This window comes from Stomoxys calcitrans, chromosome 5 (assembly GCF_963082655.1).
Source record: "Stomoxys calcitrans chromosome 5, idStoCalc2.1, whole genome shotgun sequence".
NCBI classification, from domain to species: Eukaryota; Metazoa; Arthropoda; class Insecta; order Diptera; family Muscidae; genus Stomoxys; species Stomoxys calcitrans.
The window spans coordinates 25,017,524-25,036,522 of record NC_081556.1 but is presented as its reverse complement, the minus strand read 5'-3'; the positions used below and the strand labels follow the sequence as shown (position 1 = coordinate 25,036,522).

General features: G+C 39.0%; 2 protein-coding genes across 2 annotated transcripts; both read right to left on the bottom strand.

The window, feature by feature from the left end:
• Nucleotides 1-1,634: 1,634 nt before the first annotated feature.
• On the bottom strand, nucleotides 1,635-2,543 carry LOC106090257 (uncharacterized). The gene is made up of 2 exons (XM_013256392.2): nucleotides 2,172-2,543; nucleotides 1,635-2,097 (listed from the first exon to the last, which is right to left on the bottom strand). The coding sequence occupies exons 1-2, from the start codon at nucleotides 2,226-2,228 to the stop codon at nucleotides 1,726-1,728; spliced, it is 429 nt and encodes a 142-aa protein (XP_013111846.2). The 5' UTR covers nucleotides 2,229-2,543; the 3' UTR covers nucleotides 1,635-1,725.
• Nucleotides 2,544-6,664: 4,121 nt separating this feature from the next.
• On the bottom strand, nucleotides 6,665-7,233 carry LOC131998185 (uncharacterized). The gene is made up of 2 exons (XM_059370571.1): nucleotides 7,114-7,233; nucleotides 6,665-7,039 (listed from the first exon to the last, which is right to left on the bottom strand). Exons 1-2 carry the CDS (start codon nucleotides 7,168-7,170, stop codon nucleotides 6,668-6,670), a joined length of 429 nt encoding a protein of 142 aa, XP_059226554.1. The 5' UTR covers nucleotides 7,171-7,233; the 3' UTR covers nucleotides 6,665-6,667.
• Nucleotides 7,234-18,999: the final 11,766 nt, after the last annotated feature.

The following is an 18,999-nucleotide window of genomic DNA, read 5'->3' as shown; positions in this document are numbered from 1 at the left end:
ATACATCACCAGGGCCTGGTGACTTAAAGAAGTCGAACCCTTTTATCGCCCAAAAGGATTTTCGGCTCAGACACAATTTCCCTAATGGCCTCCGATATCCGATATGCATATCAATGACAACTATTATTGTTAAATATTAAAAAAAAATAAAGTTTGACCAATTTTTACGAAGAACCATCTACATTCGCTAAATTCTCTTTGGAACTTCATTAAATTTCATACAAATTCCATCCAACTACTGCCGTATATCCTTATAATTTGCATCATATAGTTTAGGTAAGGTTGAAACGAGGGTGCGAATATTAATCCGACCCATGCCACTATGGACATACACTAAAGCCCGTAATCGGTTTGTTGTGCGTCCTAAATACTAAAAAAGTAATCTCGAAAAAGAAAATCTATGTTAGGAATTCCGGGCAACTCACAAAATCCTTATTTGTTTTCCATGCCAACTCACAAAATCCTTATTTGTTTCCATGTCTGGTAATATGTCCCCACATAAGTGGCGATATCTGTAAGACGCGTAAGCCGGGCATAGACAGAGCAAATGCTCCAACATCTCATCATCTTCCCTGCATACCCTACACATGCCATCACTTGCCGCTCCGATTTTACATAAGCGGTCTCATAGTCCTATGTGCTCCGTTATGATACCGAAAGCTACATGACCTTCTTCTTACTACCTTTCAGTAATACCCTCATCTTCTCACGATATGGGTCTCCCCATAGGATTTTCGCCATTATACCTTAAATCGAGAGATCGGTCCGTATGGCAGATATATTCAAATCTGGACCGATCTGGGCCAAATTGAAGTAGGATGTCGAAGGCCCTAACGCATCCCACTGTCCCCAATTTGGGCGACATCGGACAATAAATGCGCCTCTTATATATGTCAGCTATATCCAAAACTCGGGGCCACCGTACGCTTAATGCCTGAGTTCGAATCCTGGCGAGACCATCAGAAAAAAAATGTTCAACATTGGTTTTCCCCTCCTAATGCTGGCAACATTTGTGAGGTACTATGTCACGTAAAAACTTCTCTCCAAAGAGGTGTCGCACTGCGGCACGCCGTTCGGACTCGGCTATAAAAAGGAGACCCCTTATCATTGAGCTTAAACTTGAATCGGACTGCACTCATTGATAGTTGAGAAGTTTGCCCCTGTTCCTTAGTGGAATGTTCATGGGCAACATTTGCAATTTGCATATCCAAAACTGGAACAGTCTGAGCCAAATTGCAGAGAGATGTTAAAGAGCTTAACACAACTAACAGTTCCAAATTTCGGCGAAAATGTGCTTTTCACGGGCCCAAACTTTTACGTTTAGAACAAGCTTACAAACGCTGTTAACCGTTTAACTTCTCAAAATTTCACATTTCGGTTTTGTCAACCGATTTTCATCATGGCTCATGGAAATCTCTGTGACTTTTATAGTCACATGGTTAATTTTTACAACTCACAAGATCGAATTTTTATTTAATGCCCTTGATGCATTAGCCAAAATTTTATGGAATATTTTTTATAGTTTAACAACCACTTGGAGGGTATTTATTGATCCCACAAATTGGTCCACCCTAAAGTAAAACCACAATACAGAGTAGTTTATCTTGCCATGTTTGTAATCAAACAAATCGAAATGAATAAAAGCCGTAAAGACTTATATCTTGATTTTATTCGCTCAATGGCCGCAACTCACATACTGTTTATTTCGAAGTTTTACATTTCATTCTAAAATGACTTTACCGACTTTTCCAAAAGTTCCCAAGATTTTTGCTCCAAACAACTACCAACTTGGAACACCGTATCGCATTTGTTTTCACCAACCAAAAGTTTACATTCTTTAATAATATGATACAATTCGTCAACATGTTCTTCTAAGACACCACTGGCGTCGAACTTGATATACGCATCATCTATGAGGACATCGTCGATAAACCATCCTCTGCCTTGTACCACACACATACCAAAACATTTGTAATTGTCACTAGCCAGACTGGGATCTTTATCCAACTCTCTAAACCTTGCGAGTTCGTCATCTGATACAGGATATTTCTGAAGACAATTAGTCACTAGGTTTTGTAATTCTTCAATGGCTCCACTCTAGAAATTGGTCAACAATAAAAATGATTTGATAAAAAAAAATATTTGAATTGCATTTTCGTCGACATATTTACCTTCTCACCGCTGTAGAGCGGTATTAGAAAATATATTACAATGTATATTAACTTCATATCTTTTTGGTCGTGCTGATGTTAGTAAAAGTGACTATTCATACGGAAAAACTTGGCAATTTATACCAAATCCTCTAGATGTTAATTTTTAAATTAATTTAGTTCAATTATATTGTCGGCTTGTTAGTTAATTAAATTGTCATCAAGATTTGTCGTATTGTTGCATTAACTGGTAGGCCCGGTCGAACTTGGCACAAGTAAAAGCGTGCTAAGTTCAGCCGGGCCAAATCTTGGGAACCCATCACTATGGATTCTGGTACAAATTTACACAAAATAAATTTAGTTGAATGGCATTACTTTATGCCACATACTAAACTTCTGCCAAACCAGCAAAAATTAAAGCTTCTAGAAACCGAACAGGAGTGATCTAGAGACCGGTTTCTATGGTAGCTATATCAGGTTATAGACCGTATTTGGCACAATTATTGGAAGTCGTAACAAAACCACTGTACGCAAAAATTTCAGTCAAATTGGACAAAAGTTGAGGTTTGTTAGGATGCAAGAACTCAAATCGGTAGATCGTATTATATTAGAGAGCTATATCGGATTTTAGACCCATTTGGACCGTACATGGCACAGTTATTGAAAGTCATAACAGAACATTACGCGCAAAATTTCAGCCAAATCAGACAAAAATGTGGCTTGTAATGGTTCAAGAAGTCAAATCGGCAGATCGGTTAATATGGGAGCTATATCATGCTATTTTACCGAATCAAACCGTACTGAGAGCAGTTGTTGGAAATCATAACGGAACATCGCATGCAAAATTTCACCCAAATCGGAGAAAAATTGGGGCTTGTAAGGGCTCAAAGAGGCACAACGGGAGATCAGTTCATATATGAGTTATATTAAACTCAAAAATTGCGGCTTCCATGGGCCCAAGAAGTCAAATCAGGAGATCGGTTTATATGAGAGCTATATAGGGTTATTGACCGACTTGAACTTTCCTTGACACAGTGGTTGAAAGTGAAAACATAACACTATGTGGAAAATCTCAGTCAAATCGGACAAAAATTGCGGCTTCCAGGGGCTCAAGAAGTCAAATCAGGAGATCGGTTTATATGAGAGCTGTATCAGGTTCTTGACCGACTTGAACCTTCCTTGACACAGTGGTTGAAAGTGATAATATAAAACTATGTGCAAATTCTCAGCCAAATCGGACAAAAATTACGACCTACAGGGGCTCAAGAAGTCAAATCAGGAGATCGGGTTATATGGGAGCTATAACCAAATCTGAACCGATATGGCCTATTTGCAATCCCCAACAACCTACATCAATATTAAGTATTTGTGCAAAATTTCAGCGCGGCTAGCTTTACCCAAATTTTCAGAAACGCCAGATCTTGGAGGTAGGTGTTGCGATTTAAGCTATACTTTGTGTGCTCTCTTCATTTCAGATGGGGTACCTAGGAGGGCCGCCCCAATCCTAGGTGGGCCGCCCCAATTCTAGGTGGGCCGCCCCAATCCTAGGGGGGCCGCCCCAATACCAATCACGACAATATGGGACTCAAATGAAAGGTGTTTAAGATGAGAAAATGTATGTGATATTCAATTGTCGCACCACGTATTTGGGGGGCCACCCTAAAACACCCCGAAATCGCACATCTTTACCGACCATGGCAATATGGGACTCATAAGAAAGGTATTTTCGAGTAGAATACGAATCTGATACTAAAATGTGGGACCAAGTTTCTGGGTGTCCTCCCCTTCCCCAAAAAGCCCCCCAATTCGCATTTATTTAGTGACCACTGCAATATGGGCCTTAAATAAATGGTATTTGACTGTAGAATAGGAATCTGATGTCCAAATGCGGCACCAAGTGATTGGGCAGCCGCTCCTTCCCAAAAACATCCCCCAAAGAGGACACATTTACGACCAAAGCAATATGGGGCTCAAATGAAAGGTCTTTGGGAATAAAGCTCAAATCTGATATCAGCCCCAAAACACCGACCAAAGCCAATGCAGCCATTGTATATTGATGTGTGTAACTATGCTATCGTCGTCATACAGCTCGTGGTTCATACGTCGCCTATGTTCTCCATTATCGCAAACTGGTCCATATATTTTACGAAGAATCTTTCTCTCAAATACTCCAAGTACTGCCTCATCTGCATATATATATAAAGGGTGATTTTTTTGAGGTTAGGATTTTCATGCATTAGTATTTGACAGATCACGTGGGATTTCAGACATGGTGTCAAAGAGAAAGATGCTCAGTATGCTTTGACATTTCATCATGAATAGACTTACTAACGAGCAACGCTTGCAAATCATTGAATTTTATTACCAAAATCAGTGTTCGGTTCGAAATGTGTTCATTCACCGTAACGTTGCGTCCAACAGCATCTTTGAAAAAATACGGTCCAATGATTCCACCAGCGTACAAACCACACCAAACAGTGCATTTTTCGGGATGCATGGGCAGTTCTTGAACGGCTTCTGGTTGCTCTTCACTCCAAATGCGGCAATTTTGCTTATTTACGTAGCCATTCAACCAGAAATGAGCCTCATCGCTGAACAAAATTTGTCAAAATTTGAACACATTTCGAACCGAACACTGATTTTGGTAATAAAATTCAATGATTTGCAAGCGTTGCTCGTTAGTAAGTCTATTCATGATGAAATGTCAAAGCATACTGAGCATCTTTCTCTTTGACACCATGTCTGAAATCCCACGTGATCTGTTAAATACTAATGCATGAAAATCCTAACCTCAAAAAAATCACCCTTTATCATATACATATATATCGCCCGATTTTCACTCCTAGAGCCACAGCAAGCGTATTTGTTGACCAATCTTCTCGAAATTTTGTACAACGTTTTCCTAAGGACTTCCACAATGTCTACAAAGTTTGCTCGAAATCTGTTCAGATTTAGTTATAGCCTCCATAAATATGATCGTCCGATTGGCAGTAATAATGCAATGAAATGGTCACTTGTTAATCGATTCTCTCGAAATTTGACAGGAAGGATTTTCTAATGACTCTCGATATTACTAGTGAGTTTTATAGAAATCGGTCGAAATTAAGATATAGCTGCCATATATATATATATATATATATCAACCGATTTTTACTTCTGTGACCATAGACCATAGCCATTTTGACCATAGCCAGCACATTTATTGACCAATCTTTCCAAAAATTTGTACAGCGCTTTCCCCGATGATCACCACAATATCTAAGAAGTTTACTAGATATCGGTTCAGTTGTTAACCGATTCTCTTGAAATTTGTTAAGAAGGATTTCTTTATGACTCCCAACGTTACGGGTGAATTTTTTTAGAAATCTGTTCAGATTTGGATATAGCTTCCATATATGCAGAAATAATGAAACAAAAAGGTCATTTGGTCTCTTGATATTGATCAGGTCACCGATTCTCTTGAAATTTTGTTTGGAAGGATCTTCTCTTGACTCTCGACATTACCGGTGAATTATATGGGAATCGGTTCAGATTTAGATATAGCTCTCATACATATATATCGCCCGATTTTCACTCCTAGAGCCACAGCAAGCGTATTTATTGACCAATCTTCCCAAAATTTTGTACAACGTTTTCCTTAAGGACTTCCACAATGTCTACAAAGTTTGCTCGAAATCCGTTCAGATTTAGACATAGTTCCCTTATATATGTTCGTCTGATTTTGAGAAATATTGCAAAAAAAGTAATCATTTGTTATCCGATTCTGTCGAAATTTTGCAAGAAGGATTTTCTCTTGACTCTCGACATTATCAATGAATTTCATAGAAATCGATTCAGATTTAGATATACCTTTGATATATGTATATCGCCCGATTTACACTTCTGGAGCCACTGCAAGCGTATTTTTTTTATCAATTTGCCAAACTTTTGCACATCGCTTTTCTCGACGAGTGCACATTATCTGAGAAGTTTGCTCGAAATCGGTTTAGAATTAGATATAACTTCAAATTTGGGGTAATTTGCAATAATGTATTCATTTGTGAACCGTAGTTATTACAGTTTGAACATGTTTGCTGGAAATGTGATACGGATTGTTTAATAACCCATCTGAAAACATCCGGCGAGGTTCAACAAAATTGTTTCAGAATTAGACATAGCTCCCTCTTTGTACCTATAGGCTAGGTGTAGGGTGTTATAAAGCAGGCACCGCCCGACTTTTGCCTTTCCTTATTGGTTACATCTCAAAAGGTCGAATTTTAATTTAATGCCCTTGATGTATTAGCCAAAATTTTATGGAATTTTTTTTAGTTTTAAAGTTTAACAACCACTTGGAGGGTATTTATTGACCCCACAAATTGGTCCACCCTAAAGTAAAACCAATACAGGGTAGTTTAGCTTGCCATGTTTGTAACTAAACAAATCGAAATGAATTAAAGCCGTAAAGACTTATATCTTGACTTTATCCGCTCAATGGCCGCAACTCACATAATGTTTATTTCGAAGTTTTACATTTCATTCTAAAATGACTTTACCGACTTTTTCAAAAGTTCCCAAGATTTTTGCTCCAAACAATTACCAACTTGGAACACCGTATCGCATTTGTTATCACCAACCAAAAGTTTACATTCTTTAATAATATGATACAATTCGTCAACATGTTCTTCTAAGACACCACTGGCGTCGAACTTGATATACGCATCATCTATGAGGACATCGTCGATAAACCATCCTCTGCCTTGTACCACACACATACCAAAACATTTGTAATTGTCACTAGCCAGACTGGGATCTTTATCCAACTCTCTAAACCTTGCGAGTTCGTCATCTGATACAGGATATTTCTGAAGACAATTAGTCACTAGGATTTGTAATTCTTCAATGGCTTCACTCTAGAAATTGGTCAACAATAAAAATGATTTGATAAAAAAAAATATTTGAATTGCATTTTCGTCGACATATTTACCTTCTCACCGCTGTAGAGCGGTATTAGAAAATATATTACAATGTATATTAACTTCATATCTTTTTGGTCGTGCTGATGTTAGTAAAAGTGACTATTCATACGGAAGAACTTGGCAATTTATACCAATTCCATTTGATTTTAAGTTTAAAATTAATTTAGTTCAATTATTTGTTCGGCTTGTTAATTAAATTGTCATCAAGAATTGTCGCATCATTGCATTAACTGGTAGAACTTAATTAACATGTAAAAAGTTCGGAAGAGCTGAACTTGGGACACCTAACATCTCGGGCATATGTGTTAACCACCTTTCTTCATAATCCGGAGAAAAATGCATCATTTATGAACCCATTGCAGCAATATTTAAATAAAGTCCGATTAGGATCAAACTCGGCACGGATGGTGAGTGGTATAATAAAAACAATTCACTGTTCAGAATATTGATCAATATGGCGGCTACATCGAACTATAGACCGATATTAACCATATGGGGCTCGGATGTCGATAAGCCTAACATAGGTCACTATGCCAAAATTCAGCCAAATTGGATAGTAAATGCTTCTTTACTAGCCCATTAATCGGGAAATCGTAATATATATCCAAATATAGACCGATGGAAGTCATATTGAATGTGGATGTCTTGGGGCCCAGCACAACTCAATGTGTCACATTTTAGCGAAACCGGGTAATAAACGCTGCTTTCATGGTGCAAGGACTAAAATCCAGAAATCGGTATATATGGCAGCTATATCTAAGGAGGCCACCGTAGCGCAGAGTTTAGCATGTCCGCCTATGACGCTGAACGTCTGGGTTCAAATCCTGGCGAGACCATCAGACAAAAAAATTCAGCGGTGTTTTTCCCCTCCTAATAGTGGCAACATTTGTGAGGTACTATGCCATGTTAAACTTCTCTCCAAAGAGGTGTCGCACTGCGGCACGCCGTTCGGACTCGGCAGAGGTTAGCATGTCCGCCTATGACGCTGAACGCCTGGGTTCGAATCCTGGCGAGACCATCAGAAAAAATTTTCAGCGGTGGTTTTCCCCTCCTAATGCTGGCAATATTTGTGAGGTTCTGTGCCATGTAAAACTTCTCTCCAAAGAGGTGTCGCTCTGCGGCATGCCGTTCGGCTATAAAAAGAAGGACCCTTATCATTGAGCTTAAACTTGAATCGGACAGCACACATTAATATGTGAGAAGTTGGCCTCTGTCCCTTAGTTAACTGATCATGGGCAAAATTTGCAATTTTACGATGTCTAGAGGCATTGGATGTAGCATTAAATTCAGTGCATCAGAGGGTGATGTCCTCAGTGTGGCTGTGATGCACAAACAAGCCATCCTTCGAATCCGGTTAAGTATTGGACAGTTGGTGGACTTTTGAAGTGCCTGGTGGACGGCACTTCAAAACAGAAGGGACACGAAGGACATTTCCATTCCGATGGCAGGAAAACCCTACCACACAAAGCCGAAAGATGTTCTTCCTATTAGTCTGTTATCCTTTATGCTGAAGACTTAAGAGGTTGATAGAAACACATCTTATGGCAAGATCCCGGGAGATCGCCTGTCGCGGCACAGCATACATATATTGGGTTGCCCAAAAAGTAATTGCGGATTTTTCATATAGTCGGTGTTGACAAATTTTTTCACAGCTTGTGACTCTGTAATTGCATTCTTTCTTCTGTCAGTTATCAGCTGTTACTTTTAGCTTGCTTTAGAAAAAAAGTGTAAAAAAAGTATATTTGATTAAAGTTCATTCTAAGTTTTATTAAAAATGCATTTACTTTCTTTTAAAAAATCCGCAATTACTTTTTGGGCAACCCAATAATTTTTTGATGTCGTAAGGGGGGCGGACCCTCCCCCCTTACCACAAAAGTACTACCCAAAATCAAAAGTGGACCCACTGGGACAATATGGGACTCAAATGAAGGGTATTCAGGAGTAGAGTACGATTTACATATTAAAAAGTGGGTCCAAGTAAGTGGGGAGCCGCCCCAAACCCAAAACCCCCTAAAAAATTGTTTATTTTGGATGATCATGACAATATGGGACTCGAATTAAAGGTATTCGGGAGTAGATTGCAAATATGGTCAGCAAGGAGAAAAAGGCTTCAAAATTTGTTGATTTCGGAAAGGGGCGGACCCTCCCCCGTTCCCCAAAAACACCACCCAAAATCAAAAGTTGACCGATCGAGGCAATATGGGTATCAAATGAAAGGTATTGGAAAATAGTATACGTATATGGTATTAAAATTTGGGTCAAAGTACCCATCGGGCCGCCCTAACCCCAAAATTCCCTCAAACAGACATATTGGAAATTTATGTCAATATGGGCCTCAAATGAAAGGTATACGGGAGTAGATTTCGAATCTGGCATACAAAATCAGATCGAAGTATAGGGGGTAACAATACTCCCCAAAACGCCTTAAATGTGCGTATGACCCATTATGACTATATGGAACTCGGTTTGTTCGTTTGTTCCGTAGAATTTAAAACGGCTGAACCGATTTTCTTAAAATTTTCACAGATTGTGTAAGTTTGTCTGGAAGGAAACATAGGTTATATAATTGTTATATTGGATGGGGGCGGTCCCTCTCCCTTATCCCAACAACGCCATCCAAAACCTAATGTGGACCGATAGGCACAATATGGGTTTCAAATGAATGGTATTGGAAAGTAGAAAAGAAACATCGTATTTAAATTTGGGTCCAAGTAGCCAGGGGGCATCCCCAACCCAAAACTCCTCAAAACAGATATATTCGACGTTCATGTCAATATGGGCCTCAAATGAAAAGTATTCGAAAGTAGATTACAAATATGGCATTAAAAATTAGGTCCAAGTAATGGGAGGTCGCCCCACCCCCAAGTACCCCCAAACCCCCAAATGGGCATGTTAGCCGACCATGTCTATATGGGACTCAAATGAAAGGTATTTGGGAGGTATGACATTAAAACTTGTGTTCTAGGTGGCGCTTTTGCCTCTAAAAATAAGTCAAATAGGAGGATTGACCCATTATGACAATATTGGATATGGCAAATGAAACATATTTGAGAGTAGAAAACGAATTTCATATCCAATTTTAGAGCCAAACTGATCATCATTTCCGTTTATGGCAATGTGGAGGTATTTGGGGGTAAAGAACGAATTTGTAGAGTAAAGATCGCTTTTGCCTTAAAAATAAATCAATTAGGTTGATTGACCCTTTATGACAATATTGGACTCAAATGAAACGTATTTGAGTGTAGAAAACGAATTTCATATCAAATTTTGGAACCAAACTGAACTTCATTTCCGATTATGGTAATATGGAAGTATTTGGGAGTAAAGAACGAATTTGATAAAGGACTTTTTTTATAGCCGAGTCCGAATATCGTGCCGCAGTGCGACACCTCTTTGGAGAGAATTTTTGACATGATCATGCATGGCAAATTTCGCCATTATTAAGGGGGGATCACCACCGCTTTAAATTTTGTCCGATGTTATCGCCAGGATTTGACCGCAGGCGTTCAGCGTTATAGGCGGACATAGCTACAGTGGCACGAATTCGATAAACACTTTCAGGGCGAAGTGTCCCAACCCTAAAAAGATATTAGAGAGTTAAAGAAGGCGCAGCGGAGCGGGCCAGGTTCGGCTAGTGGTATATAAAAGTTAATTCAGAACCAATTTTGTACACATGTTGGTATTTAAAATAGTATATCTTGATTGAAAAAATTTATTGAAAGTCTCTCAAAAATATTTTTTATTTGCACTGTTTACACTTTATTTCAAATCATTCCAATGATATCAAAGTTTGTGAACTTTTGTATGTAAACATTGGCTAATTCGGTATACCGTATCGCATCTACTAGATCCAACCAGAGTTCTACATTCTTGAGTAAATTGGCGCACTACATCTTCATTTAGCGAGAAGTCATGACTTAGGGTTGGGACAACCACATTTGACATAAGGACACCATCTTTGAACCATCCTAATTCCTCGGCTATACACTTTTCGAAACATTTCGTTTTCTCGTTATAAGGATGCACCTCGTTGATTAACGTTGTAAACTCGTCATCGGATATCGGATATTCCTCATAGCACTTTGTCAGTATGTGGCTAATATCTTCTATGGTGTCACCCTTCATATTGAGCAACATTTAAAATATGTTAGAGTAAAAATAAAGAATTAAAATAATGTTGTTGTGGAAATATTCACCTTCGCACCACTATAAAGCAGAACTAGAAAATAAGTCGCGATACACAATAACTTCATATTTCATCTGCCATGGAAGTGGACTATTTGCACAAAAGATTTTTGGAAATTTATACGAATGCTGTGTGTTAAAAACTATTTGAAATCATGAATTTGCAGAAATTGCTAGACTGATTTCTATTTTTATATGATCGATTTGACATATAAATTACCAGCAAAATAATTCACATCACTGTATTGCACATCACTGATTGACGTTTCTATAAATAACTTGTTTTCACACTCATTATTTCTTGCCAACAAAAAAATTTTATTTAATTGCTTACCACTTGTTGTCCTGGTGTGAGGTATTTTGGAAATTGGACTGTGTTCATATGCTTCAAATATTTTAGTGTATACATATGTATATTTAATATCTGTCCATCTAATATATGTATATTTAATATCTAAACTATCGTTATCATTCTAAACTATCGTTTGGATATCTGATTCGTATTCTACTCCCAAATACCTTTATTAGAAGCCCCATATTGCTATGGTCAGTAAATAATTGCTGTATGTGGAGTATTTTGGAAAAGGTGTAGACCCCCAGAAAATTGCTTCTGAAAGTGAGTATCAACTTCATGCTTTATTCCCCAATACCTTTCATTTGCGCTCCACATTAACATGGTAGGTAAATATGCCCCTGAAGGCCCAAATTGTCTTGGTGAGCAAATACGTCCAATTTGGGGTTGTTATGGTGTTGGGACGTCCCCTAGACACTTGGTCCCAAATGTTGATATCACATACGTGGTCTACTCCCAAATACCCTTCATTGTTTGCCGATGACCAGTTTCGGGGGTGTTTTGGGGGATGGGCGGCCACTCAGTGATTGGCCTTGAAAATATACATCAGATTCGTGTTTTTTAGAGTAAAATACCTCTTATTTGAGCCCCATAATGCAATGGTCAGCATATACTACTTTTTGGGGAGGGGCTGCCCTCAAACACTTGGTCCCACATTTGGGTATAAAATTGGTATTCTACATTCAAATAACTTTTATTTAAGACCCAGAAGCTTGATCCCACATTTGAATATAAGATTCGTATTCCTCTTTCATTTGAGTCCCAGATTGGCATGGTCGGTAAATATGTCCGATTTAGGAGTGTTTTGGGGGTTGGGGTGAACCACCAAACATTTATGTCAGATACGTTCCCTAATCTAAAATACCTTTCATTTGAGTCCCATATTGTCGTGATTGGCCTTTGCATATATTTGGTAGGTTTTGAAGGCGGGGCGGCCCCCCTAGTCACCCCATCCGAAATTTAGATACCAAATCTTTGTTTTAAGATTACTATAAGAGAGCACACAAAATTTCGCTTAAAAAAAATTTCCGAGATCTGGGGTTTCTGAAAATTAGGGTAAGGGGGAGTGTCCGCCCCCTTCTAAAGATATCAAAAATGAAGTACCCTATTTTCATCACGGGCACCATCATCATCATTCATCATTATGCACCATCTGTCAAAATATCAAGAAAATCGGTTCAGCCGTTTTTGAGTCTATCAGGAACACACAAATAACCAAACAAACCGATAAACAAACCAAAAATCGATTTTTGTATATAAGACTAACTGGACAGGGTCCGCTCCGTTGCGCCTTCTTTAACTCTCTAATATCTTTTTAGGGTGGGGACAGTTCGCCCTGAATGCGGATATCGAATTCGTGCCATTGTAGCCTATGAAGCAGAATGTGTTAGAATCCTGGCGAGAACATTGGACAAAGCGGTGTTTATCCCCTCTTTATGTTGTCGACATTTGCGAGGTACAATGCCATGCATGGTCATTTAAAAAAATTTCCCCAAAGAGGTGTCGAACTGCGGGACGCCGTTCGGACTCGGCTAAAAAAAGAGGTCCCTTATGATTGAGTTTAAACTTGAATCGGAAAGCACTCATTGATGAGTGAGAATTTGCCCCTTCTCGATTCCTGGTGGTAATGTTGAAATGAACATCCAATATGTCTGGTTGGGGGAGTTTTGGGGTTGTGGCGGCCCGATGGGTACTCAGACTCAAATTTTAATACCATATTCGTATTCTACTCTCCAATGCCTTTCATTTGATACCTATATTATCCCGATCGGTCCTCTTTTGATTTTAGGTTGTATTTTTGGCATAAGGGGGTGGGTCCGTCCCCCTTCCGATAACGAAAAATTATGTAGCCTATGTTTCCTTCCAGACCAACCTACACAATATGCGAAAATTCCGAGAAAATCGCAGAACCGTTTTTCGGTCTATACGGAACAATCAAACCGAGTCCCATATATCTTTGATTGGCTAATGTGCCCGTTTTGGGTGTTTTTGTGGGCCTTCGACATGAATTTGTACGCCAGATTCGTTATCTACTCAATACTTTTAACTTGATACCCATATTGTCCCGATCGGTCCACTTTTGATTTTGGGTGGTGTTTTTGGGGTAACGGTGGATGGTCCGCCCCCTTCTGTTATCAATAAATTATAAAGCCTATTTCCCCTTCCTGACCATATTCGTTATCTACTCCCGAATACCTTTTATTTGAGTCCCATATTGTCATGATCGTCAAATAAACCGATTTTAAAAGGTTTTTGGGGCTGGGCGGCCCCCCCAGGTACTTGGGGGAAATTCGTACTCTACTCATGAATACCTCTCATTTGAATCCCATTTGTTTCAATCGGTCCACTTTTATTTTTTGGTAGAACACTTGGGGTAAGGGGGAGGGCTCGCCCCCCTCACGATATCAAAAAATTATATAGCCTATGTTTCCTTCCAGACCAACCTACACAATCTGTGAAAATTTCAAGGCAATCGGTTCAGCCGTTTTTGAGTCTAAACGGAACAAACAAACAAACCGACAAACCATTGTTCTGAACAAACGCAAGAAGAGCTAGAATGGCACTAGAGTTCCACCGTGCACTGCAAATGTTTGGTTTCGGGTTTAACTTTACAAAGGGGAATTCACTCTTCGCAGTGAAGTGACAGAAGACACGAGTGAGGCGAAAGAGAAACTACATGTCGTCTCTCCAGCCGCCTGTTTCCTTACCCTGAGTTTTACCATTTCGGAAGGCTGCTTTCAATTCATCATAACTGCTCATCAAATCCTGCACGAAGAAGAACTCGATGTTTGTTAATCTAGTTGGTCCATTGAGTTCATCATCCATGACAACGCGTAGAATGCGATCCAGCACATGGTGCTGGTAAGTGATGAACATGAGGTGTGGGGTGACCTTTCTTTAAAACGCCTGTCTTTTCGTTGGTATTCACTCTTGTTGTATCGGCAACAATCATCACACTTGATGCCCCCCAAGGTGAACTCATCTTACACATCCTGGAGTCCTTTTGCGATTCTGCTCTCAAGGAGTTTTCCATCAAAGTGCATGTTCCACTTTTCCGTGCGTACCGAGTAATCATTCAACTGAGTAGCTTTCATTTAGATGGCTTGGTGGATTCCTGACTGACATAGGGCTGGGATTTAAATAGCCTCAGCGGAAAGCTGAGTGGGACGAAGGCTTTGAGCTTTGAGTTTCATTGCCATTACCGTTACATTTCTGTAGAAATGAAGATCCATTCTTTGAGTATTCTTACCAGACCATACCATGAAAAAGCAACACATACCCATTATGTTGCCTTCATCAGCATTTGCAAATTGCAAATTTTGACCATGAACATTCCACTAAGGAACAGGGGCAAACTTCTCACCTATCAATGAGTGCAGTCCGATTCAAGTTTAAGCTCAATGATAAGGGGTCTCCTTTTTATAGCCGAGTCCGAACGGCGTGCCGCAGTGCGACACCTCTTTGGAGAGAAGTTTTACATGGCATAGTACCTCACAAATTTTACCAGCATTAGGAGGAGAAAACCACCGCTGGATTTTTTTTTAAGATGGTCTCGCCAGGATTCGAACCCAGGCGTTCAGCATCGTAGGCGGACATGCTAACCTCTGCGCTACGGTGGCTTCCATCAACATCATTTATGGCCTTTGAAATATCTTGAAGGTCAAGTGTCTTGTTTTAATGCCACGCTAAACAATATATAACCCTCAAAATAGTTTAAAGGCTATAAATCCTGGTGGAGGCAACATAATGGGGCGCTTTTTCATGGTACTTTGTGTTTAATAAACGTAAGAATACTCAAAGAATGAATCACCAATTCCACAGAAATGTAACTTCTTTCGTGCACTAATGCTCCAAAATATGCCTCCAGGGGCGTTAAGCCCTGGTTTCTATAATAAAAATTGCATTTGTGTATGATCCTCTCAGATCACCGTATTCAAATCCACTCTCGAAAGCTTTGTGGAGGAGAAAAAGTTGAAATTCGAACGAGTTATTCCAAAAATGCACAAGAATTTTGGGCGAATATCTCTCAGGTTCGCTAAAAAGGTTAGTTGCAAGTCTTCCCCCAAGTTGAAGAGCAATACCTCCATAAAAGGATTACCCAACTAGTTATTAGAGTCAATTGAGCACTAAGAACCTTATAAGCATAATCCGAAGGACCAAATTAAGTTATACCCATAAAACCCCATTTTGCTTAATACATAAAAAACACAAAGTGTAGCGAATTAGTCGTATAAGGCAAAATTAGATGAAATATTTCCTTACCTTTTTATTTAAACTCAGCAACTTTTTCGCCTATATTTTTATACCGACCACCGAAGGATGAGGGCATATTCATTTTGTCATTCCATTTGCAACACATCGAAATATGCATTTCCGACCCTGTAATGTAAATATAAGTGTTTCGAATTAGTCGTTAAAGCCAAAATTAGATGAAATATTTCCTTGCCTATTTATAGAAACTCGGCAACTTTTTCGCCTATATTTTTATACCCACCACCGAAGAATGGGGATATATTAATTTTGTCAATCCGTTTGCAACACATCGAAATATCCAGTTCCGACCCTGTAATGTATACATATTCTTGATCGTCGTAAAAATCTAAGACGATTTAGCCATGTCCGCCCGTTTGTCTGTTGAAATCACTCTAAAGTCTTTAAAATTAGAAACATTAAGCTAAAACTTTGTAGGTTAAGTTAGTAGATGGGCTACATCGGACTATATCTTGCTATAGTTCCCATATAAACCGATCCGCCGATTAAAGGTCTAAGGCCCAGAAAAACCACATTTCTTATCCGATTTTGCAGAAATTTGGGACAGCGAGTTGTGTTAGGACAGATGGACAGATGTGTTAGGCCCTTCGACATCTTTTTTCAATTTGGTCCAGATCGGTCCAGATTTTAATATAGCTGCCATATAGACCGATCTCGCGATTAATGGTTTTGGGACCATAAAAGACGCTTTTATTGTCCAATGTCATCAATGAGAGGTACATATTTAAGATTAGAAAACTCATTTGAAATCCAATTGGGCTCAACAAAAGGATTTTCCGTAGAATACGAATCTGATATCCAAATGTGGAAGCAAGCGTTTGGGTGGCGCCCCTCTCCCAAAATAACCCCCAAATAGGACATATTTACGACCATAGCAAAATGGGTCTCAAATGAAAGGTCTTTGGGAGTAAGGCACGAATCTGATATTAATACTCAGAAGAAAGTGTCTATGGGGTCACCCCAACCCCATAACACAAAACTAAATGGGACGTATTTGCTAACAATTGCAATATGGGGCTCAATTAAGAGGTAGAAGGTAAGAGAGAGTAGAACACGAATCTGATAGATATTTTCAGAGCCAAGTCACTGAGTGCCGCCCCATCTCCCAAAACACCTCCAAAACGAACATGTCTGCCAACTATGGAAATATGAGGCTCAAATGAAAAGTATTTAGGAGTAGACCACGAATCTAAAGTCAACATTCGGGACCAACTGTGTAGGGGACGCCCCAACCCCATAATAACCCCCAAATAGGACGTATTTGCACGCCATGTTCTAGCACGATGCTGATATTATTTCAGAGTCCGCCCCCTTAACTCCCTTCAAACCGGTCATGTTTGCCTACTATGGCAATTAATAATAAATATTTGCTAGTATTTGAGGGCAAGTGTTTGGGGGTCGTCTCACCCCATAAACACCCCTACCCCAATGGCAATTGGGGCTTAAATCTGATATCTGTCTTATGGTCAAGTGTTTCAGGGACTCCTAACCTCATAGATTCCCCCCAAAGCACACATATATACCGACCATTGCAATATGTAGGTCAAATGTGGTTTTTTGGAGAAGGGTTTTAATCTGATATCCACTTTCGAGGCAAAGGGTTTGGCTACTTCAATCCACCACCAAAACCAAAAGAATGAAGTAGATCTAACATCCAAACTTTAATGGGCGGACCCTCCCATTACCCTTTTTCAAAAACACCGAATCTCGGAGATGGATGGATCGATTTACAAGAAATTTAGTTTGCTTATAAAAACTCCAAAATAGCAATTTGGTATATTTGTTTAAAGTGAGATGTCTAGCGCGGCTGCCCCACCCTCAAAGCCCGCCAAATGGAAATTTAAACCAATAATGACAATACGGGGCTCAAATGAAAGGTATTTGAGACTATAGCGAAAATCTGATAAATGGGAGTCCAACTCACCCCCGAAAACACCCCCATAACGGACATATTTACCGACCAAAGCAATATAAGCCTGAAACGAAAGACATTTGGGAGTAGAGCACCAATATGATATCCTTATTGGGGCGAAATATATGAAAAGCCGTACTAGTACCCCCAAACAGGACTTTTTTCTTGTCCGTGCCAGTATAGAGTTTAGATAAAATAAGAGAGTGAAAGAAGGAGCAGCGGAGCGGTCCCTGTCCAGCTAGTATGATATAGAAATTATAGCATCTAGCGACTTGAGACATCAATTAGGGGGAACGGTTTATATGGGGACTTTAACATATACAGCGGTCAAAAAAAGTATTCATCATTAGCAAAATTGATAATAAATTCACTTATTTTGGGTAATTGAAGAAAATTTAAAGTAAACAAATAATGCAGTTTTATGCAATAGTTTATTTTTCGTAATATGTTTTAAAATAAATTCAAAAAATAAATTTAATTAGCGCAAAAAATGCAATTTTATATAATAACACCAAAAACAGAACAAAAAAAGTATTCATCATTGATGTGCTATCATCAAAGTCAAATTCAAATATTATTTGGGAATCCCCCTTTTTTGTTTTATTTAGTAAAGGAGGCTTTGCCCTTGACAGCAAATATTTAATTTCATTGAAAATATAGTTTTTGTCAAAATGGGTCGTAAGCAAAACGAGGTTTCTGATGAGGTAAAAGTTTTGATAATAAAACACCACAGGAATGGTTTAACTCAAAAAACTATCAGTGAAATATTAAATAGACCACGATCTACTATACAATCCATCATCAGAAAGTGGACAGAAACGAAAACTGTTGACAATAAACCAAGATCTGGTCGACCAAAAGCACTTTCAGTTGGAGATGTGCGTTGGCTAGTGCGGCAAGTTCAGAAAACTCCGAAGACAAATGCGACCATTCTTCGTAAAAACACTATGGAATATTTAGGGAAGGAAGTTACTACACAAACAATTCGAAATACACTCAAAAGGCATAGTTACAGAGGAAGAACTGCACGTAAGAAGCCCTTTATAAATAAAATAAACCGAGTGAAAAGGCTAAACTTCGCAAAAATGTATGTAAAACAGCCCGAATCATTTTGGAAAACAGTCATTTTTGCAGACGAGAGCAAGTTTAATCTTTTTGGGTGCGATGGAAAGG

Coding starts and splice junctions, on each gene's coding strand:
- LOC106090257 (XM_013256392.2), bottom strand. CDS start 2,228: ATGAAGTTAATATACATTGTAATATATTTTCTAATACCGCTCTACAGC. Junction 2,098..2,171: donor CGCTCTACAGCGGTGAGAAG/GTAAATATGTCG, acceptor ACCAATTTCTAG/AGTGGAGCCATTGAAGAATT.
- LOC131998185 (XM_059370571.1), bottom strand. CDS start 7,170: ATGAAGTTAATATACATTGTAATATATTTTCTAATACCGCTCTACAGC. Junction 7,040..7,113: donor CGCTCTACAGCGGTGAGAAG/GTAAATATGTCG, acceptor ACCAATTTCTAG/AGTGAAGCCATTGAAGAATT.